This window comes from Takifugu rubripes, chromosome 1 (genome assembly GCF_901000725.2).
Source record: "Takifugu rubripes chromosome 1, fTakRub1.2, whole genome shotgun sequence".
NCBI classification, from domain to species: Eukaryota; Metazoa; Chordata; class Actinopteri; order Tetraodontiformes; family Tetraodontidae; genus Takifugu; species Takifugu rubripes.
The window spans coordinates 14,377,171-14,401,138 of NC_042285.1; the positions used below are offsets into that span (position 1 = coordinate 14,377,171).

The 23,968-nt window shown below is 42.3% G+C and overlaps 1 protein-coding gene across 3 annotated transcripts in view; it reads left to right on the plus strand.

Moving 5' to 3' along the window:
- Positions 1 to 17,588, plus strand: part of dgkg (diacylglycerol kinase, gamma) — a 40,519-nt gene extending 22,931 nt beyond the window's left edge. For all 3 annotated transcript variants that reach the window (XM_029845947.1, XM_011607734.2, XM_029845950.1), the window contains 8 exons: positions 67 to 156; positions 548 to 708; positions 7,604 to 7,668; positions 10,305 to 10,395; positions 10,934 to 11,135; positions 15,485 to 15,605; positions 16,420 to 16,480; positions 16,615 to 17,588. In XM_029845947.1, the coding sequence (XP_029701807.1) occupies positions 67 to 156; positions 548 to 708; positions 7,604 to 7,668; positions 10,305 to 10,395; positions 10,934 to 11,135; positions 15,485 to 15,605; positions 16,420 to 16,480; positions 16,615 to 16,701 (878 nt within the window). In that variant the 3' untranslated portion in view covers positions 16,702 to 17,588. The remainder of the gene's footprint in view (positions 1 to 66; positions 157 to 547; positions 709 to 7,603; positions 7,669 to 10,304; positions 10,396 to 10,933; positions 11,136 to 15,484; positions 15,606 to 16,419; positions 16,481 to 16,614) is intronic.
- The last annotated feature ends 6,380 nt before the right edge of the window (positions 17,589 to 23,968 follow it).

Consider the following 23,968-nt stretch of genomic DNA (forward strand, 5'->3'; position numbering starts at 1 on the left):
GGGACATTGTTTTTTTGTGCATCTCTCTGTGTCTCTCTCACACACACTTTCTTTTTGACAATCCAGATAAATCCAACTTTGCCAAACATCCTCCAGTGGCCATCCTCCCTCTGGGTACAGGAAATGACTTGGCACGCTGCTTACGTTGGGGAGGAGGTCAGCAAATCACGTAAACATCTGTCTCATGTTCTGTATTTATTGGATTCCTCACTTATAACATGGGGGAATGAAATTACATATATTTGAATCTAAGAAAGGATATATTTTATTGACAACATGTGCTATGAGGTCTGACGTACATTGTTTTGAGCTGCTTATGTCAAACCAAAAACAGATGCTCCAGCGCTTGGTTCGCTTTTAAAACCCACCACACGATGCAAACCTGTCAGGCTTTCTAATATCGGTGCCCACAGTGCAAAACCCTGGTCCATGTTCATCAAAAACAAGAAATACAGGATGTACCAGTACTTACAGGGAGTAAAAAAATCTCTGAAGCTGGTGAAGCTGGTTAAACATCAGTCATTTACTGTCTCTCGGTTCTCGGCAGGTTATGAGGGCGGCAGCCTGCTGAAGTTCCTGCGGGACATCGAACACAGCACTGAAGTGGTCTTGGATCGCTGGAACATCAACATCATCCCTGATGACAAGCAGGAGAAGGGTGACCCTGTCCCCTACAACATCGTCAACAACTACTTTTCTATCGGGGTGGTAAGTCCAACCATCATCTGGTCCTACAGCAAGAACTGTTTGGGTGGAACAGCGAGCAGCAATTTTTAAAGTCAATTTCTGTCCTGACAGGTCAAAGACCGCTTGTGACTCTTATAGAAATCAATTTTATCTTCGTTATCGGTGACTTTTGTAGGGCGCCACGTTCCAGTCGCTTGGCAACCATTTTAAATATATTACATGTTTGGTGTTGCAGCTGGTCTGTAATTTGCAGGTGACAAAAAGGCTTTCATCATTTTACCACAAATGTCTTCACTTTTTTGTAGCCAACCACATGTCAATGACATTAGAGGTGGGGGGGCAAGTAGCTCAGGCTGTGTTGAGAAGCAGAGGGTTCTTGGTTAAAGTCGTGGTAGCAGACAAAAGCTGGAAGGTGTTCTGGTAGCAGGAGAGGTGCCAGGACGCCTTCAGAGCACTGCTGAGTTACCCTTGAGCAAGGCAACAAACCCCCACACGCTCATAAAGGGCCCTGTGATAAGCTGGCGACTCGCCCACGGGCGTGTTCAGTACCCTCCACACAAAGAGTGGTCAAGTTAAGTGAAGGATAAATAGTCATTCACAGCTCCCAACAAACAGAAGGTGTGTAGGCTCAAGGTTGCATGTATCAGGCTGTAGACCTGACTGCTTTATTGCTGGATCCACTGTCATCTGAAAATGAATTTGCTTTCATCTCTGTAAGTAATGGGCACATTTCCCCTCACAGGGCTACTTAGTGTAATGAAGCCTTTGTCCCACCTGCCAACATTTAGACAAATCCTGATTAAATACTTCACAGTAGTAATAAAAAACAGAATTTTAACTTCAGTAGCATGAGTTGTTAAGTAGAAATTGTAAGGAAAGATTTTAAAAAAAAACATTCTAACTGATGCCCGAATCAGCAGGTTTCTAACCATTGCTCTAAAACTAAATCCAGTCCCAGTAAAGCATCTCCAGCCCAGTAAATAAGGGGTTTATGGGTTTAACAGGTTCAAATCAGACACACAGGCTACTGATGAACTGCTGCATTCGTTTCTCCTTCCTAGCCTTTCACTTATCAAACCACTCTGCAAAACTGCAACAGATAACTGTGACAGATGGCAAAGCATCAGCGCGCACGCAGCACGCCCATGACTCACACTAATGATGCAGCCATTTGTCTGTAACTCTCAAATCTGGTTTGCTCGCCATACAGGGTTTGCGTTTCCGGCCATCCCATCACAGACCTTGCAGCTCAAGGTTTGGTTGCTATGGAGACAACGGTCTGGCAAGGCCAAATCTGAAAGCTTCCACTGTCATCTGTCCTCTATCTCGCTGATTTAATTGTGGATGACATGGTGTGGAGCATGTGGTTGGCTCGCACACAGAGCTACATACAAATCGATTTGCATATTTAATGTTATGTAAGGTTTTCACAAGCCTTCCGTATCCATGTATTTCTGCAGGTTTTGGGTGCTACTGATGTTTTAATAAGAAATCCCTCTTTGATTGCTTTGTACCATTATGGTTTTTATGCCTGTGTTGATGTGCTGCCTTGGCCTCTTCTGCTCTTTATTTTTACTAGAGGTACTTTAGTGCTCCAATTTGATTTTTGAACTCGAAGACATGGACAATTCATTCTCTTTCCATGTGTATTAATAGCATTTTAGTTTGGAAAGTGTCGCTGCAACAGCCTCTTGGTCGCTGTGTTGCTTTTACAAGATATTTTGCATCCTTATTGAGAATTAGACAGCAGATCTTTTAGTTTTGGTCTTGATCATGAGGCTGAAGGTCTTGTTGATTTGGTTGGCTGTAGAGAGCAGCCACACATTTTTTTATCATTTGTAAAGAGCATCGATGTCACCACGGCCCCATTCCAAAGTGGGTTCATGCATATTGTGTTCACGCTCTTCATGCTTGTCAAGTATTTTGTTTGGCTGGTGAGAAGATTTTAGAAGTAGAAAAAACAGTGCAACATTCATTGTATTAATGGGATATTGACAGTGATTTGAAAATACTAATGAATGAGTTGGCCTTGTGTCAGTTCTGCTAATAAGTTCTGTTCATGTGTGGGAATACACTCGTTCTTGAGCAACAGATGGGAGATAATTAACGTCTTCGGCTATCAAACATGTATCAGGGACCTTTACTGTGGAGCCACACCAGGTGTTACAACTGTTGGACTTTTCAGATTCATAATGTCATTTTTCTACACTTCATCTTGTATTTTCAGTTTCAGATTTTGGCCTCAGAACTTTTCTTTAGTTTCAGGTGGTGCTTTTCAGGATCAGGAATGGGGGTGAGGTGTAATATGGGTGTAGAATGATGACTGACAGCATGACAAAGGAGGCTGAGTGTGTCCTTTCATTTAATGTCACCTTTAGGAAACGTAGGCCATATGGCATGTTGAAATCAACACACACTACTGTATCTGTCAGCATTACCATCCTCGTGCCACTGTGAAGGCAGCACTGCGCAGTCATGGTCTGTTTAATACTGAGGTTAATTATTCTGAAAGGATCACTGACACAATAACAGGTGCAGCCTCCCCCGGTGGAGCACAGGAATACGCATACTCCAAAATTTGGTTAATAACTCTACCTTTGTTCATAATGTGTTAACCAAAAATTGGGATTGCCACAATAATTTTGAAGCAGTGCAACTTCTTTAGTGGCTAGTCTCATCAGTGTGAGAAAGAGTGTGCAGAGACATTAACATGCCATATGGCCTGAAGGCAACATGATTTTGCCTTTTCTCTGCCACCTGTGTCCTAGTATAAGTGTGAAATGGTGAAGGAAGAATTGCAAAGGATTTTAAATGGTCAACAATTACAATTAGAAAAATGCCATAAAAATGTATATCTTATTTACCATTTACAATTAAACACCCAGTAGCATCTGAAAGCTGTTAATAAGATGTCCCTTCAACTGAGAGCCTAAAGCTCCTATTCTGCTGAATAAACTAGTCCACTGGGCAAAAGTAGACATCCCTAACGCTGCCAATGCCATTAACCCTCGGACACTAATATTACAGTTAGACACCCCATCTGCCCTGAAATCATAAGGATGGAAATGACCTCAGGTTTCTAGTAGATGTTTTTGACGTCTTCAATTATGAATAACTCAGTGGGACAACTCCAGTAGGAGAGTAGTTAGGCTGCTACTGGGTCAATGGGCTTAATGGCTGACATTGTGGCGCTCTTACACAAATGGATGTTGTCCACTATTCAAGGCCCTGGGAAACTGTGTAATCCATGGAAATTACCAGGTGGATGTGCATTAGTACACTTGTGCTGTATCCTATGAAGGTAGTGTCCATGGTAACTGCTAACTGTCTCTGCATCCTCTTTACTTGAAGTCGTGTAAGAATGTTGTGAGAAGTCTGCATGTCAGCAGCAATGGTAGATGGAGTTTCATTGCAGCAGGAAAGATGATCCTTTTGTGGTGCCATGCTTCTGTACACAATGTGTAGGTGTACGCTGTTGACCTGCAAACTTCAAGGTCATTCCAAGGGTAAAGGACCATTTAGTGACCTTGCCTCTAGCTCGTAGGGAGTAGATCTTGGCCGTCTTCTTGTGAACATTTCAGGCAGTGTATGGATGGATACAACACTGTTTCCTGTAGTAATCTCATATATTTAATTCATCAAATTAAAATGACTTTAATGACTCATGTTTGTACAATTATGATTGGGACATAAGTCGTATACTTCGATCCAGTAGCACAATCAAGGTTTTGCTTGTCACAGCTGGTATAGTTACAATAGATGCTAATGTTATTAGCACCATACTGAATGATCTCTGCTATTAACGAGGATGCAGGACTGTGTAAGCAAAATTATCAAAAGCGTTGTCTGACACAGGATGCTGTTTACAGTTCTCAAGCAGTGACATGATGAGCTCATGGTTTAAAATGGTGTTTGCGTGCATGCATGCACACAGTCTTGTGAGTCCACACGTTTGACTTTAAGAGCAGCCAGATGTCACTCAGCACGGTCATTCATTACCGTGGTAACCTGGCCCGAACCTGGCAGCTGCTCACTTCCTGTCACTGATACTTCCCCTGACCTTCAGCCTGTGCCAGCACTAGTCCACACAGAGACACACCTACAAACACACACACCAATGATTCTCTTGATGGTGTTTTTCATTTGAAATTTGAGTCGGGAACAAGCAGATTTTGCTCACACAACAGGAGGTATCTCTCTCTTGTGAAGAATAATTACTCCAACAATGTCATTTTAAAACAATTTCAAAAGCAGTGAAAAGGAAATGAAACCTATTTATAACTAACATGCAAACACATATCAGTAAATGGAAGAATATAATGTTCCTGTTGGTGTCAGAAATGGTTCTGGGTATACTGAATTGCTGATTGTTTCATTTATTCCAGGCGTCAGTGAAAATAAAAACCTGCCCATCTCCTTCACTGGAGCATTTTCTGATCTTGTTTGTCCCTCTTTCCATCAACCCAATGTCGCAGCACCACCTCTGCCCCTGCGTGTGCGAAACCTGCAAAAGGCAAGATCAAAATGACTTTCATCACCCAGGCAGTTGCAAATGTTACGATCTTTGCATTCAGGCGGACAATGCACGAAAGTTAAAGTGGTCAGTGATCGCCTAAAAGCAGATTTAGAGACACAAAACAGCCTGTCACATTTGGAAAACATTAAGGGCACGTGTCACTGTTATTGTGGACACGCATCAAAACCAAAAGTGAGGAAAACAGCACTGACATGTGACAGGGGAAAATGAACTGTCCCAGGGTTCTTCTTTTTAACATTGTTGTTGTTGTAGCGAGTAACCTTGCCATCGGATTCAGAGTTTTGGAGAATTGTGTGTTGGATCATCTCGCTCTCTTGGTTCTGTGTCAACATTCGAGGCAGCAGATGCAGTTCTATTTTGGGGCGTGATATTTGCTGATGCTGTAAAATCTGAGCACATAGCTGCAGTAGACACTTCAACGGGCAGGAATCGCCAGCCCATTTCCAAGCTATCCAACGTGTAATTGTTCCCCTGACGCATCTTTCTACCTGTGAAAAACAACCATTGTCCACATAACAATAAACAAGCTGGACACATAAAGCTCATGTTGCAATTTTCTTCTTTTAAACTTTCCAGATTTGTTTTTTTTCCTTTTAATCAGGAAAAGAGAAAATCCAGAAATCAGCCTTAAGAGGGGGTTGGGTGGATAGACACGCTGGAAAACAGGAGGTCCCATTCACGAGTGGTGACCGGATCTACAGCTTTACATCATCTTTCCATTTATGCATTTATGCATTTATGTTTTTGAGGAATTCCTTATGCTTTTTCTTGAAGACTGGCATTTGATGGTGGTGGTCCAGCCCCTTACCTTCATCCAGGTTCATCAATGGATAAGGGGAGAGATTGTTCCATCCACAGGAACCCAGTCACCTTTGGCTTTCACACCAAATAATTTGCCAGCGAGTAGACAACATCTCTTTCCACATCCTAGATATCTGTAGGTCCTTGTTTGGGCCAGGACGACTTGTAGAGTCTGCTCCTGCCCTATAGCAAGGCCCTAGGTGCCTGATAATGGCCACAGCCTTTTCTCCACCCATTGACCTCAAGACCTCTGTCTGTCTTTCTTTAAGTGAGAGAGTCATTTGTCCTGCATCTGTTGAGCAGAGCAAGATGGCACTTGTCATTTTAGATTTACAATTAAAAATCATTGACTTCCGTTTCCAACACTTTCTATAACGTCTCAGCCATGTGAAACACATACAGAAGCTGCACAATATTACTTCCTTTGACATGAAGTCAATATAATCTGTTTTGTATGCATCCAAAGTCCCAGTAGCTGTTTATCAGTGACAGGCAGATCACATCCTGAAGCCTGACAGGAGAAGAACCTCATCTGGTCAAACTCAGCCTGGAGTCACAGCAGTACTGGTCTGCTCTTTGTGTGCTGTCTGCCTACATACTCAAAAAATAAGCTGGTTTTGTGGGTTGTATTTGGTATTCTTGTGCTGGTACAGCCTTTTCTTTTATATAACAACATACTCATAATAATTACATACAAGCATTTAAGGTTTGTGTGTTATTCCTCCAAATCTTTATTTGACTGTTATGTGAACCTGATTTCATTAATGTTTGGGGGAAATGAATTAAAAAATCTTTTTCTTTTGCACATTTCAGATGTCTCACGATGCAAATTTATGTATTGATGGATTGATATTGATTGATATATTGATTGAGATTCAAAATTACATTTAAAAAAAAGAAATCACGCTCTTTGTCACCAAAGCTAAAAGGCATTGCACAGGCATCGGAGTTATCCAAAGGCTTCCGTTGGGAGCCGATCAAGTGATGTCTGGAGTTGAAGGCAGATAAGCTTCCTTGTACTAAAGAGACACTGGGTGAAGGATGTCATTCAGGGAGAGCAAAGGCCAGCCTGGAGTCTTTCTGCTAGTCTTATCACCTCCTGCTGCATTTTCCTGTCAGCTGCTGTCTGCTGCGCTGCCTCTATTGAACGTGTCAACAAACATGTCAGAGAAGATGAGGTCAAAATCCAAACTATAGTTCATGAATGGCACGCCTCGCGAGGAATCCTCACAGGGGTCAATGTTAGATCGTAGAAATGAATCCTGGAATCCTCGAGAATAATCCTGCTGAAGTCAGAAGCAGCCGATTATTATCATGAATAAACCATGTCAGGATCTGTTTTCACGGTCTTGACAAAGCAAAGTAAATGATTTAAACAAATGTGATTACATTTGGTAAATGGCAAGTGCAAATTTACATAATACGTGGGACGTGTTCCGATAATGACTGCTGGTTTGTGTTTTAGTACAGTCTAAGCATTGGTCCATCAATAGCTAAGATCTTTATACTTTTAGTGATGATGATGATGATGATGATGATGATGATGATGATGATGTTCTGTTGTTATTCTGCACACAGGATGCCTCCATTGCTCATCGATTCCATCTGATGAGGGAAAAACACCCCGAGAAATTCAACAGTAGGTGAGAGATTAGGATTTTTCAAATCTTACTGGACGTCAGTGATCTGCCAGGTGATGGATTTCTTATTAAGATAAACTGACACATCTCATTTGAAACTGTCCCATAAAACTATAACCGACTCTGACCTCATCATGGGCACAGTCAAGAATCTGGGTATCACACTTGACCATAATCAGCCATAGTCTATATCAGGAGAGAATGTACAGTAAAGGTCTATAAACTATTGCATTTTATTCAATGTGTCTTTTTGAAAAGGTGTTACAGTAGAATGAAGGAAATCAGCCTGGCTACAGAGCGAGAGCTCTCTCTAATCCTTTCATCATGTAAGATCTGTTTAGCAGAGAGGTCACTTTGTAGACCTCCTTCGTAATAAAAAGGATATCTGGAATGTAAAAAAAATACAATAAAATTCCACTCACTGCTAAACAATACTCACAACCAGTGCAGGACGGTCCAGTTTGGAACAGTACACCTTGATCTGGCCTGGGTTCCCACTGCAGGGTGCTCAGCACAGATGGCGATAACTGTGTCAGCTACACAAGTGTGTGATGTTCTGGCAGCACGACACGGAGCTGGAGATGAGGGATCTATCTATCTATCTATCTATCTATCTATCTATCTATCTATCTATCTATCTATCTATCTATCTATCTATCTATCTATCTGTCTGTCTGTCTGTCTGTCTGTCTGTCTGTCTGTCTGTCTGTCTGTCTGTCTGTCTGTCTGTCTGTCTGTCTGTCTGTCTGTCTTTCTGTTTGTCTGTCTAGCTGCCATCGTGGCTGGTGCATGTCTTCTTTATTTATACAGGCGCTGTTAGTTTCCTCTGACATATTATTTTCTGAGACTTTTGCCACATCTGTTGAGAGACAAAAGCATTTTCTTCCTTTCATGCACATGAATGAAAACATTAGCAGTAATCATGTTTTAAAGTGTAAATATTTCAGCAGTAACCCCAGAACCATCAACAAATAAGAGTTGCTCAAGGGAAAAAGACAATCTTTGATGCTTCCAGTTTTCGTTTCCAGCCGTGTTTACTGCGGTGGCACCTTTGCAAAGACTCGTTTGATCAGCAAACAGTAGCAGGAAGATCAGCGTAGCCAGATACTGCAGACCTGAGCTGACTCACTGTTATGGACAGCCGGTCCTCTCTTAACACGCGGGCGTGTGCGTGTCTGCATGCGTGTGTACATACTTGTGCCTGACTGGTGTGCTCACTTTGTCTTTCTCTCTCTTTCTCTCATACTTTGTGTGTATGTGCAAATGTGTGTGCTTTGTGCGTTACGATGACTCATTGTGAGCTAAATGAATTGTGTTTAGTACTTTTGTAAGTGGAATCTTTCCATTTCTCTTTTCAACACCAAAGAATATAAATCACGTTCCTTTTGATCAAAAAGCACACAAACTGGAAAGGCGATAATGTGGGAGAAAATGGGAAGATGAACAGTTTGCGTCAGACACTGAACAGCTATTTAATCTCTTTGTTTAAAGAGTTTTCAGAAAGAGTTTTGGGTTTGTTATTTTCTTTGCTCTTTTCAAGTGTTTCGTTTCAGTTTGTTCCTAAAATGAACATGAGCAGGACGGAGCACAGGCTGAAAATTCTGTCAAACAAACATTTGGATGTATGTGACATTATGTTGTGCTGAGGTAACGGCTGTGCCCACATAATACACAGCAGTTGTGGCAATATTGCTGTTGTAATTGAAAGCACCATTCCCCACACATACAACAAGAGGAAGAGCAAACATGGAAACGGCTGGGTGGCCGACACAATGACAAGAAGAGCCAGGACAAAAGGCAAGGAGGAAACAGCTTTGGTTCAGGAGGAAAGGGGCGGAGACAGTTAAACACAGGTAGAGGCCATTGATGTGTGTGCGTGGGTGTGTGTGAGGCCACACACAAGAGGACAGAGAGTAGAGACAAACACAAGACAAGAACAGGACATTTGAAATGAGAAAAAACAATCTTCATCGCGTGATGTATATGTTAATGTGATTCCACCGTGGAATACATTTGTTAGCAATTATTAAATTGGATAGAATTTTGAGTCCAAAACTGAGGCCCTAAAAAGTGCTGAATTTAATGCTGTTTTAAGTTAGAGCTGTAATTATGGTGATCCAAACAGGCAAATTGAAATAAGTAGATATAAACAAGACATGCAATCTTGAATGTGACTGAGTTCATTAGGGCTGCCTGGGGGCTGCTTGGAACGCTGTGATTCACATCAGTATTTTCCTTCATCAGATTAACTTTAGTAGCGATATCACCCCTCGTGTCCCTTCTCCAGGTCCAGGTTGAATTTTCAGCTCTGCTCTAAGAGGCGCCTGTGTGCACTGATTTGCCCGTGTTATACTGTGACAGATGGTGGTGTTTTCACTGTCAGTGCCATGTCACCACTTTAAGGCATCAATGATGCTTTGATCTCTATGGTGACGTGACCACAAGCTGTCAGCATCGATTAGATTCAAACTGAAAAAGGACTCAGGGCTGGACAGCTTCAATATGTATTCAGTTCACCCAAACACAATCACGCTGGAAGCTCTGATTGTGAGCAGATGCCCTGTTCTGGAGGGCAAGTTTAGATATTTGGGTGTTAGTTAAAACCTATCTGACCTCTGTTTTTCCCTCCGGCCTCGTAGAATGAAGAACAAGCTGTGGTACTTTGAGTTTGGCACCACAGAGACCATATCGGCAACCTGCAAGAAACTCAACGAATGCATAGAGGTTGAAGTGAGTTGTGCCATCGCAGCAGTCCCAAAATCATGTTTGTGAAAGATGCAGAAGGAAAGACATTTGAATATCTTGAATGTACTTTAATTCAATTCCATTTCCCATACTGGACTGTACTCTGAATTCCTCCAACAGTCTAAAAACATGTATTTAGGGGACACTGTAGGTGGGACAGGATCCAGTCAGAAACGTTTAGACACCTGCACGCTTGCAGCTGATATTCACCAGTGGAATCAACAACTGATTTTTGAAGATGAGGTCTAAAATAGTTGAAGCTCATGATCTAGTCTTTTATTGGTTTACCACTATTCTGCCATACAAGCCTAAAGTGCTAATGTCAACAAATAAAGACATACTGGGTTTGTGTTGGTTACCAAATGCTTTTTTATCCAGAAACACAGCTTGATGTTATTCTTCAAATCTTCACAGCCTATATTTCCAAAGCTCAAACCTCCGGCACCACTACGCAGACATTTCTGATATTCTATAGATTCACCTTTCAGACAGTGTTTCTTTCTGTCCTTTTGTCTTCCATTAGTGTGACGGGATCACCTTGGACCTTAGCAACACTTCTTTAGAGGGCATCGCCGTGCTTAACATCCCAAGCATGCATGGTGGCTCTAACTTGTGGGGCGAGTCAAAGAGGAGGAGAAACTATAATCGTATGAGCAAGAAAGCTCTTGACAGGATTCCCTCCAGCACTGTCACCGATGCTAAAGAGCTCAAGTTCTGCGTGCAAGGTAGGATAGAGTCAAACTAAGACAAAATTATCAATACAGTAAGAAACTGTGGGTTTTACATAGCTGTTAACAATTACAACTTAAAATTATTCACTCAGACCTTTCAGTATGAATTGGGGGCCAAAGACGGGCTCCTGCCTTGGTTCATGGCTCCTTTCAACTCATGAGGAGTCGACTGCACAGGGCACCAGATTAGGGAAAAAGTTTCTTTTGAGCATTGGTTGATGACTCCATGGGCGTCTGAAGCTGAGGGGGAGGAGTGGTTGTGTCAGGGATGTAAAGGATGTGAAGGTTTGATCCCTGGTCCCTGCAGTCTGAAAGTTCAAGTGTCCTTGAGCGTGACACTGAGTCTCACTGTGAACAGGTGAACGCAAACTTGAGGGTTTAACCGTGATCAGCTTTAGTCTTGGAGCAGTAATAGTGAAAGTCCCTCTATGTTTTTTCATTCTGAGACGTTGAGATGTTTGTCTAATCATGCGATGGAACACAGCGTGCATGCCAGCTCTTTCAATGTTGGCCTGTTGCAGACTGCAGGGAATGAAGTGTATTGAACTTTGACCCCTGATTCCACGCGCATGTGTCACATGAACAAAAACCATTCATGCGGACAGAGAAGGAAATGGTGATGGAGGCATTCAAACACTTCGGCAGGACCTCTGGTGCCTGTCTGCAGTTCTACGGTCCTGCCAAGTCAGCCAGCACATCTAGTCACATCTGCTTAGCTGATTATTTACAGTAAATGTCAAAGTAGTTTTTTAAACATATTGCTAAGTTTGCGAGGTGGCCAGTGTGTGATAAAACAACCTCTCTACATGTTTTCACAGGCTCCTGTCAGTAGAATAGTATAAAGAGTAAAATATTGCATGAGGATTAGGCTGTAATGAGACCCAAATTCTTTTATGAGACAACCTTGGTAAACGTCTCATTAGAAGTACATCTGAAGTATAAGCCCATTGAAACTCCACCTAACTGTTGTGGGAAGACAAGCAGTTTTAAAATCATTTAAAATACTGTTAATTTATAAATGTCACGGGAAATTGGAAATATTTCCACATGCTGTTGATCTAAAAGCCTTAGACCCTAAATCTCTCCCAACAGCAAAAGGCGGTGGTTCTTTTTGAGGGTAATACTCACTATCGTCTCTTTTCACTTGTTACAGCTCTCACATCATCTTTAAGTCTCTGAGTTACTCATGTTTCCATGGAGACCCCAGGGCTGTAGAGACTGCAGGAGAACCCCCAAGGAAACAGGAGACAGTAAAACTAATGATGCTGATTAGTCATGTGACCTGCAGCAAACTGGCTTTGCTTTTATACTGATTTAAAGGTGAAAGTATCAGCTTGTAGTTTCTGACTTACAAACAGGTCACAGCAGCCCTAAAATAAGGGACGATTCCCATTCCAACAAGCAAAAGTCAAACCAATGCATCCAGATGTGTGGATCGTTGTTTTGTGCTGCTGACCTCATATGTAGCCACCAGAAAGACTGGAGCTGCAGTGAAGTTCCCGTCCGCATGACTGACAGATCATTTGATCGAATGATTAAACACATTTTAATGTCAAAAGCTGATTAAATAAAAACTCAAGGAGGGAAAGAAGGAAGGCAGGTGAGGATGAGATTGTTCCATGAAGAACTGGAACACTTTAAGACCCACTTGAGGACTTTGGTAACCACTGATTCCTGACAAACAATAAAAATTCATGTCCTTATTTTGTTACAACATACACGCATTTGTGTGTAAATGTTTGGAAAAAAAAGTTTGGCATATGTTGAGGTGTTATTTTATTTATTAAAATAATGTATTTGATTGAAATACAATTGATTCCTTAAGGATTCTTTCCTATGATCAGGATGCTAGCAGTGGCCCAAATAGATCAGGGAAACCAAAAACACTGGCAGCAGTGATGCATCTCACTGGTCAGTCAGTATCCTGCAACAAGGACACGACAAAAGAAAAGCATTGAGCAGAGACATGTGATTGGTGTTTTTTTTATCTGTCAAAACTTTCTGTAAAAGTGAGAAAGAGAAAGTGAATCTCTAACAGGTCATCCGAGGACACACAGGAAACTGGAACATTAACTGGTCTGGCAATACTGAGCTTTTGTGACCATCAAACTGGACACTACATTTGACTGAAACTCTGTCACAAGCGCCCCAGACCTCCTGTCAGTCATTGTTCTGGCAGCAGGGTGTCGTGAGCTTCACAACAGCAGGACCTTGAGGCTTATAAAGACGGGGGGGTAAAATAAATAACCCAAAAACATTCAAAACATTCAAGGACGATCTCATAGAACACCAGAGCGAACGGCAAAAGCTGCACATAAATGGTGCGAAGATAAGGTGAATGATGTGGTGTGATGGAAACAAAACTTGGACCTTTATCAAGTAGATTTCTTTTGGCAGAATTTGAACATTTTAATACAGTAGTGAAAACTGTATAAAACTAAATTGAGATCTACTCACAAATTTAGATTGCGGCCAACAATGCGGCTAATTATGGTGAAAATCTCTGTTAGACTGACAAATTAAAGGACAATTAAAGCACCGCCTAACAAATGATGCATATCTTTGTAATATTCTCCCTTCCGTCCTGTTGTCTATTACCCTCTAAGATCAAAATAGTGACGTGAAACATTTGATGTTGTTTTCTGACAGTGTGAGTGTGCGAACATGCTCCTGCCTGTGTTTGTGTGTGCTCACACTTGCACGCCTTCATGCTGAACAGATGACCAATTGTTTATGGCAGCTTCTTTCTCTGGCATGGTAAACTAAAGCTTTTAAATCCATTTTCTGCAGTTAATGCAATCAGCCAGACTTAACCAACATGAATGGGAGATGCCTGGGGTAATTCTGATCACAGTGATGAAACTTCCTCTGAGTCACTGTGTTTTTTGTTCTGGTTTTTGTTCTGCATGGGCAGACATGTAGAACTCAGTCAAACACTGTACACAAGCATCAAAAAAGATGCAATCCATTATTTGAAATAGGTACTTGAAGGTTAGCACAGCAAAAAGTTTTAACACTGTGAAGCCAAATGCTAGTTTACTTTGTCTAAACAGCAATTGCCACATTTGTGTAAACAGTTAAGCAAGAAAAAGATTGAAACATGCAGTGTATCTTCCATTTGTTATAGTTTACTGCAGAAAAATTGTAAAAAAAATAAAAAAATAAACACTGATCATTACTAATTTTGCTCATTTTCACCACCTGTTAAAAATGTGACATGCCACAAGCGAGGCAATTGTTCGTGTGTGGGTGGGTGGGTGGGTGGTTGTGTAGCATAAACATAGCATGTGCATTCCTTTCTTCAATGTAGAAGACGTCATCATGCCTCAAGAAATTGTAAATGATTTGCTATAGTCACACATTAATCCAACAGTCTCAACAGAAAACATGCAGCAGATAGTGCAGCACAGCGGTGGCTGCTTGGTACATGGCAGCGCAATGCCATTTTCATCCCACAATGCACCAGGGCTGCCTTATGTAAGAGGCTGTTCTGTTCTATTCTTAGATCCACCTCACTGAGAAGTAACAGTGCCACTTGCCTAAGAGCACAAAATAACAGAGAACTGATAAGGCCAGAATCATGAGTGAGGTGAGAACTAGCACAGTGGGCCATGCTGCTCTCACACAGGGACACATAGAAGGCACAATGGCCATGTTTGGTATCCGGAGGAAGTGGAGAGGGAGCTCATAGGTGGGTGTGCGGAGGAAGGGTATTAAATACTGTATAGTGCACCATGAGACGGATGTATGAGCATTGTTTTTAAAATTCTAAAATAAGAGATTCCTCTGCTCTACTCTTGTATTTTTAGAGCAGTGGTCCCCCCCCACCACCACCACATACACACACGCACACAATAATAAGTGTATCAAATGAAATGGCAGAATGTGTTCATCTTTTCATCATGGCCTTTGAATATAAATAAATCTGACATATTTTTGAAGGTGTTTATTACGTCAGAGTCTCATAGACATTAGCCTGTCTCACTGCCTATTCTCAGGTTAAATGACTTCCTGCTGTCTCTAGAGATACTTTTTCATTTATTATTGACACTATGTTGCTCTCTTTGTGAAGCTGTTCCATCATAAGTTACTGGTGACATGTTCCAGAACTTTTGTTTTTAAAACTCAATGATTTTGCTGGTTCCATCATCACGCTGCATAGAGAAACATTTGCCCAGTATTGTGTAAAATGATGTAAGACTAAATATGTAGGGGAAAGTAATATAAATAACCTAGTGCATAAATGAGGGTTTCCAGGTTTGGCTTTTTGTTGCTTGGTGTTTATTCAGGTGCAACGTTCTACCAAAGTGCCTAATCCTCTCTCTCTTCCTCTACCTATGTAGACATCAGTGACCAGCTTTTGGAGGTGGTTGGCCTGGAAGGTGCGATAGAGATGGGACAGATCTATACTGGACTGAAGAGTGCAGGTCGCAGACTGGCTCAGTGTGCCAGCGTCAGCATCAGGTCGGGACCCACATCCCCGCTCTTATCACCTCTCCATCTTTATCATCCATTTTCTTGTGCATCCTTCTGCTTAATAACCACTTCAGCAGATATATTTGCATAAAATGAGTCTCTTATGGGCTGTTACAGCAGGCTATTGTGTAGCTGATGTAATCATAATTGAGTCAAACCTCAATTTGGGTCGTCAGAAAGAGGGTTCCACCGATATAAGTCCTGCTCAAGGTTTCTTCCTTTTAAAAGGGGAGTTTTTCTTGCCACTATTGCTTATTTGAAAAGTTTTCTCTAGGTAAAATCCAGGGAGTGACTTGTACATTGAGACAATATTGATTGTAACAGCCACTGCTGCATGCAATATACCCAATGTGCATTTTGACTGGTTCCAGATTTTAAATAAATGAGATTTTTCACACTTGATTAACTTTGATCATAAAGTGTTAAGTGTAAATTGTCTGTCACTAAGATATACATATACTAATTTCCAACAAGTACTCCCAAGAAGTGACATTTCTAAGTTGGTCTCACATTTTACAGAAAAGCACCATTTTCTTACACCAGGACATCAAACTCATTCTCCCACACAGCGTTTTCTGAAGCTAGAAAGACCCGCAATAATTTCTTATAACAACTGTGTGTGTGTCTGTGTGTGTGTAGACAGTTGATCTGTGATTTTTAAAAGAGTGGGGGTGTCTGGGAAAGGCTCTCATGGGAACAAAGGGTACAATGTAACCTGGTCTGGGATAGTGTGAACAAGCCCTCTTGTGTGTGAGCTGACCTTCCCCACGATTCTCTCTCTCTCTCTCTCTCTTTGCAACAGGACAACCCGACAGCTGCCAATGCAGATTGACGGTGAGCCATGGATGCAGCCCCCCTGCACGGTGAGAGTTTGATCTTTAAGGCAACATCTTTAGTGCAGCATAGAACATACGTATCTTTTAGGCCGTAACCCAATATGCACCAATTACGTGTGTGTGAAGCTGAATCATGACTCTCTCTTCTCTGATTCGTACAGGTCAGGATTACACACAAGAACCAGGTCCCTATTTTACTAGGTCCCCCTCAGAAGACGCCCTTTTTTTTCTTTAAAAAACGAAACTGAAGCCATGACTGCAGCAAGGACACACATGTGGACACAAGAAACACAAAAACCAAAATATGGAAACACACACAAACACACACATCTAACATGGAACACTCTTGTGGCTTGGATGCCTACAGACCATTTATTCCCAAAGGGATGGACCAATGGACCAGACTGTCAATATACACAACTGACCCACTTCTATGGACCCATCAGCCTCTCGTGTCTCCAGCTTCAAGTGTTTCAGTTTGAACAAACACCCTCCATTGTGCTGGTGGCCAAACACACATATCACCTGAATACCCACGAAGTCAACGATAAGGTGTTAAAAATGTGTAATGAGGCAATGAAGGGAGAAGGACCATTAACACACTACATGTAGAGAAGGGGTTTGCAAGAGCGGCGTACACAGAGGGAGATCCAGATTTCTGTTAAAAGATCTGTATAAATAAGTCAGCACCACTTGCTTGTAAGAGCAGAGGCCATCCCACAGGTCTGGCAAACCTGGTAGGGCAGCGGAAAAGTCTCCTGCATTACTGACTCGTTAATGTGGATGACAATGGGATGGAACTGTGCCCTGAATGGCTTCAAGTCTGTCACCATCACTGGCCAGCAAAAAAATGGTTTCATGACACCACAACAACAGACTATGCACAGCATCTGGCTGCCCCAGTGTTCACCGCGATGGCTCGACTGGAGCCTTGAAATAAGACATTTCTGTCTTCTTGCCAGTTCACGTGAGGCAGGTGTTGCCTCACTCACTAAGATACAAAAACGGAAATGTGTTCAAGTACTCATAGCATTCTTTTACAAATCGACTCAACTTGTAGACCTTTTCAGCCTGTTAGGCTAACTGCAGATTTTAACCACCGATTCTGTTCATTCCTTTAACTGACAGACCAAAACAAGCATGTAGGAATGAAAAGAGACTTGTTGGGTTCGCAACGGGTTTTTTTTGACAAGGTATTCCTCTTAGAAAACAGCCTTTGGGTCACTATTACGACTAGAGTATACATGGTTGCATGAGCTCTGTTCTCCAAAAGCTGCATGGTACTTGTTAATATTGTAAATATAACCCCACAGGGATATAAGAGCAGGGCCCTCAGGGTTTTTATTTACCAAGGCATCCACAGGAGAACTAATTTTATCCATCTATTTTAGTGAGACGCTCTGCTGCAACCCTACGCTTAATTACCATGTCAAACATCGAGTCACAATGTCAACTGTGCTGTTAGAGAGCAAATCCCACTCATCTACCCCCCTCCCACGGGCTGCTGGGGGGCTTTGATACATTCATTTAGTAGAGCAAATAAAGACAAGGCGTCTACACTGACAAAAAAAAGAGACCAATGTGCGTCAGTCAACGTCCTGAAGAATGTATTCATAGTCCCCACAATAATATATTATTCAATATGTGCAGAAAGAAAATATATATTTGCAGAAAGTAGCAGTAGCTCACATATCATGTACAATGTTTGAATGTATTGTTAATATATCATCGTTATTAAAATGTGGACATCTCATGTAGCTGCAGTGTAGATAGTAGAGGTCCCACTAGTGTTCTTCGCTGAACAGTTAATATCGTCTTAAAGCAGATTTCCACTCTGTCTAATTTATATTAATTTATATTTGACTATGATGTTGTGCTGTCAGCATCTTGGAAGGAGGAGGAAGAAGAGAAGTATAATATGTGACAAAATAATTTTCTGATGTACACAGTGTAATATATGATGTCTGTGAATGCAGCGGCTTCGTTTGCTTGGTTTCTTAATAGCAATGAACCACTAAATTACAACTTGTCTTGGGTGCATGAACACGTCACCTCCCACGTCTTTCAGTAGCAGTGATCATGTCACCAACCTTCCTAATTTAACACAAACCCAGACCAGCGTCTTGGTTATTGTATCTGTATTAGTAGACATGTTTGAAAAATGCATTGCATTACTTGGTTATTATTTTTTATCTTGATCGGAAACTTGAATATTTGAACCAAATTTAATTGTAGAATGGCTTGAATAGTTTGGAAACTTTGTTTATTGCCATATGGAACTACAAATGAACATGTTGCTTTCTGGCGTGACCAAAGTGTGACTTATTGTTTCAAAAACAGAAGTTTAATTAATAGCTTCCCTAATTCGAAGACTTCATTATTCCCCCAGAGGGGAAATTACTGGTTTCCACTTATACAGAAATGTCAGTACTTGAAGAAACAAAGAACACCTGGACAGGTGACAGAGTGGCTGACCCTAATCCTGACCTGTGTGCCCCAGACTGCCCACTTTCCAGTTTTTTGGTCTCGAACCAGAACCCAGACAAGAGCCATCTGAGTCCCGGGTCAGTCCCCTACAGACTGAGCCAGAGCTGGAACAGTTAGTGGTGCACTTCCTAAATTGTTTTTTTATAACAGTTCTACTGAAGATGTCTTTGTGATTGTCTTCATAGATACAGATGATCTGATTGGGAATGAATTTATCTTTTTGTTTTGTTTTTTCTAGCATTGGTTAGGTTAGCCGTCACCAAAACAGTGTTTGGCATTTTGGTTGGTTGGTCTTTTTACACCTTAAAACAAAGAAAGTTATCCGGGTCTGTTTTGGCACGTGTGTCCACATTTTCTTCATTCCATCAGACAGACAGAGAGGACCATTTACCTGGACCAGTGCTCAACTGCTGAAAGCTCAGGGGCGAAAAATCACATCCTTTGATGGTCTGGATGTTTCCGGCACCATCTGGCATGCTGGTGGTCATCAGGGACAGTATCAGATTCCACTTTTAAAGAAGGCAGAGCAGAAGCTGTGTTCACTGCCTGGGTGCTAGACAAGAGACTCCAACAGTCAGGTGAAGGTCACTACTCAAGAGTGAACCAATTTGTTTGATGTGGACTTGGAAAGAGGCTGTCATCAGTGTTAATAGTACTATGGTATGGATGATTCGCTGTAGTTTGGTCTTGCCCTCTGCCACCGGCTTTGTTCTTTTGTTTTTCTTAATCCTTTTTTTTGGCACACTTTGCCAGAAAACACTGGGACTATGTCAAACATTTGGATTAACAGTGCCTCATCATCCTGGAGGAACTGTAGAAAGCGGATGATATGGTGTTCATGGTGAAATGGACCTGCACAAGCAGACTGAGCTTGAAAGCCTTCGATCAAAACCATTGTTCGAAATTGTTGAATATTTATTCTCGAGCCCCCAAACAAATCTGAACTTAAAAGCAGTGGAGCCCCATGAGTATATATTTAGTTTGGGTATTTGTCTAAAAATACTATCATCTACAATAATAGAAGGATGTCACAATACAGTGCACACTTTATACTTACTTAACGTTTATTTCAGTTATTTATAGACTGCAGCATCACACTTTATTGGTGTTTGTTGGTTTCACTGTTTAAGGTTTGTTTTGGGTTTTTTCCACATCAACGCATGCCTTTTGAAACTAACAGAAGCCAGTGTGGATCAGCTGCTCAGGCTGATGTATTTGCAGAAGGATTACCTTTATTTGGGTTGATTTTCTATTTCTGGAGCAGCATGATTTGTGTATGTGTAAAAGACGACCAGAAAAAGACAACTTAATAAAAAAAATCAAACCATAAAAATGCTGAGCCATTTTTGCCTTTTTAAGTAAGTGCAGAGGGTGTCAAACATGAGGTCATGCCCTTTATAATGATCAACTGCCTTACCGTGCATGAACCTACTTTAAACGGCAGGAACCCCCCCTCCCATGACCCCCTCTGCAACATAAGTTTGCCTCATCAGTCATCATGTTCACCTTGACAGCTGGCTCAGTCTGAAACCAATTTGAATTACACATTTTACGCCTTAGCAAAACAAACAAGGATGTCAGATGTCAGCCAAAGGTGGGGTAATTACACACGCATATCGAAAGAAATATGGTTAAATAAATGTTTTCTTTTTTTCACATGAAGCACGACACACAAAGTACATAGTGGCGCTGCTGCCACGAGCGTTTCAAACTTGCTTGCGGGTATATCAAGGATCTGCTTGGGCATGGTTATTTATATTGCAATGATTTGAATATAATTTACTTAATGTCATTTAATTCATGCTAATTTCCACAATTTCATACTCATCAGATGTCGTGAGGGAAAATGTTTGAGTATAAGTGCGCGCGCTCTTAACAGTTTGTGTCGTTTCCACATTAAAAGGAAAAAGCATTTTGGGAGCTGAACTGATGCTTTGCTTGTTTGTGAATGAAGTCCCAGACAGCAAACTTGCCTCCTAAGATGTTTACATTTCCAATCGTTGCTCATCACTACAGTTTACAGCCAATGTTGGAGCGGCCCTTCCCCCACGGCTGCTATCAAGGGTCAAGGGCAGACTCAATCGAAATCAATCGATGCAATCTGCCTGCCTGCCTGCCTGTCTGCCTGCCTGCCTGCCTGTCTGCCTGTCTGCCTGCCTGCCTGCCTGTCTGCCTGTCTGCCTGTCTGCCTGCCTGTCTGCCTGCCTGCCTGCCTGTCTGCCTGCCTGCCTGCCTGCCTGCCTGTCTGCCTGTCTGCCTGTCTGCCTGCCTGTCTGCCTGCCTGCCTGCCTGCCTGTCTGTCTGTCTACCTGCCTGTCTGTCTGTCTGTCTGTCTGTCTACCTGCCTGCCTGCCTGCCTGTCTGCCTGCCTGCCTGCCTGCCTGCCTGTCTGCCTGCCTGCCTGCCTGTCTGCCTGCCTGCCTGTCTGTCTGTCTACCTGCCTGCCTGCCTGTCTGTCTGTCTGTCTGTCTGTCTGTCTACCTGCCTGCCTGCCTGCCTGTCTGCCTGCCTGCCTGCCTGCCTGCCTGCCTGCCTGCCTGCCTGCCTGCCTGTCTGCCTGCCTGCCTGTCTGCCTGCCTGTCTGTCTGCCTGCCTGCCTGCCTGCCTGTCTCCCTGTCCTTTAGCTGTAGCGCTTTAATGGCCATTTAAAATAAGCACTTCTTTTTAAGCGGATCACACTTGACCTGTGATTTGATCACAATACTTGAAGTGACAGACAATAACAACACACAACTGGACATTTTTTAACTGACCTGATTAAACATGACGTGCAAACCAGTAATTACGCTAAAACTGACATGAGATACAAAATTGTTGGTTCTCACTGGAGTTCCTTGTGGATAACAAAACTATTTCCCACATTTTGATTCTTAATTAAATTTGATGTAATGAGTTTGATCAGTGCACTTTACCATCAAGCGTACATTCTAGAGCTTGTTATTTGTCATATCAATCCTTTCACCAAATGTGTCCTATTTTAATCCAATTTTCTGCATGTTCTCGTCTGTCAGAAAGGTATCTACCTGACAATGTATGAGTGTAACAGGTTTTCCTGCCTCACGCTATTTCACGTTGCCCCCCCCCCCCATCCCCCGCTTAACCACAGCAGCAACAACACCAAACATAAAAACTTTTGGCTGACATTCTCCATATTACAAGTGAAACAGGTTTGTGTGTCTGCTGTTATCAGACAGCGATCAGTGAAACAGACGGTTGTGGGGAGCAGCCAATCGCTCCGTTCTGTTGCTAAAGATGTGTTCGATGCAAGCCGTAGTTTCATCGTTTCTTAAATGCGTTGGTATTGTTGTACTGGTTGCAGGTTTTATCAGAGACACTGAGGTAACTTGGGTGTTTCTGACCTGCCTGCAGTGTTTTAAAGGATCTCTTCTTTACCTCCTGTGCCATTGAGATCAGAAATTTCCATCCAAAGGCCTCTGAAGCATTGACACTTTCATTACACAAAATCTTATATTAGAGATATTTAAGTGTACACATTTAGATTTGGTTTTAGTTATTTTTAATTCCCATTTTGAAGTGTCAAATTATTTTTTTTCCTCTTTGGTCTTCATCTAACACAGACTTCTGATCAGCGGAACAAAGACAGACAGAATGAAGAGGAAGATGGCAGAAATAAGAAAAGAAGGCTGTGGTTATACAACCCAGGGCCTACAACCTCCTGCCTTTGGCAAGGCTTTTGCTAAGATAACAAGGCAAGAATTATCTCTCAAAGTGCTATTAATAGCAAACAAGTCAGATCCTGTCCCTCAGTGAGAGACAGCGTGCACCCACTAATTTCCCATTTCACGTCTTTGAAATATGGACTGAGCCAGACTCCACTGTGCAACATGTACAAGTCACCTTTTCTGTGACTGCCTGGCACATCCCAGGTTTCTGATGGAACAGGAAGAATAAACGCGTGTAGTAGGGAGTCCCAACCATCCTGTCTGAGCCGTTGTTTAACATTGTGTTCTGAATGAAACATGAGGCTGGTGAAGAGTAGCAGTGATCAGTGTGAAGCTGATCGCGCCTCTGAAAACTGTGTGAGCATATGAACATAAATTACTGATGCATTCTTTATGCACCGATACAGACCTGAGACCACGGCGGCCCAAACTGCACAACACAACCCCCTCAGCCTCCTACCCCCTCCCCCCCAAACTCTAGGCAATGAACTCCACTTATATGGCCCTGATAGTCATCTCATTTAAGAAAATAGTTTGAGACCTGAAGAGATGGAATTCAAAGGGCAGATCGCAACTGCTCCATCATTGTGCACCAATAGTTTCTGTGCATGAAACCAGGCCAGGCTGGTTTAAGACCCGGGGTCTTTAACAGCCACTTCAGGGATGAATGATTGCATGAGTGACTCCCTGAACTTTTGTCCAGGGAGAACACTTAACCTCGTAACAGTGGCAGGTCTTTGGCCTCTCGTACGTGAGCGAAGACAGATTAAAGTTGTAGTATTTTTGTGGCGCTCTCGCTGGATAAGTGAAGGCTTCTTGGTATGAGGATTAACCCACTTTGGCCTTTAAAGCAGCACTGCCGACCTAGCTCTTCTCTCCTCACAGTAAACTACAGTTTTCAACATGTAAGTAGGGCTTCATGTGCTTCATGTGGTGAACATATTCATCCAGAGAGCTGAAGCATGAGCTCCAGAACTGCACCACCATCAACATATGGCACATTTATTTAGGGAAGCGCATGAAGAGTAATACAATGTGCTCGCTCTGCACACGCCTCCAAGGATCCACCCACCACATCCGCAGCACCAAGAGAAGCAGAGTGGACTAGCAGGCTGGAGGTTTATGGTTTTACACGCAGAACTGAACACAGTAGGTTATTGACGTCGTCAGCTCCATGTTGCTCTTGCCGTTATCACCCCTGCAGCAGGGTCACGGTGACTGTACAGCGGATAGAGAGATTTACAGAGGATTACAGTTTTGATCTCAGAAAATCCCTCAGATGTTTGCAGTGATAGATCGGTATTCTCAGCGTAATCTAAAGTTCCACTTGGGGTTTTGCTCCCAG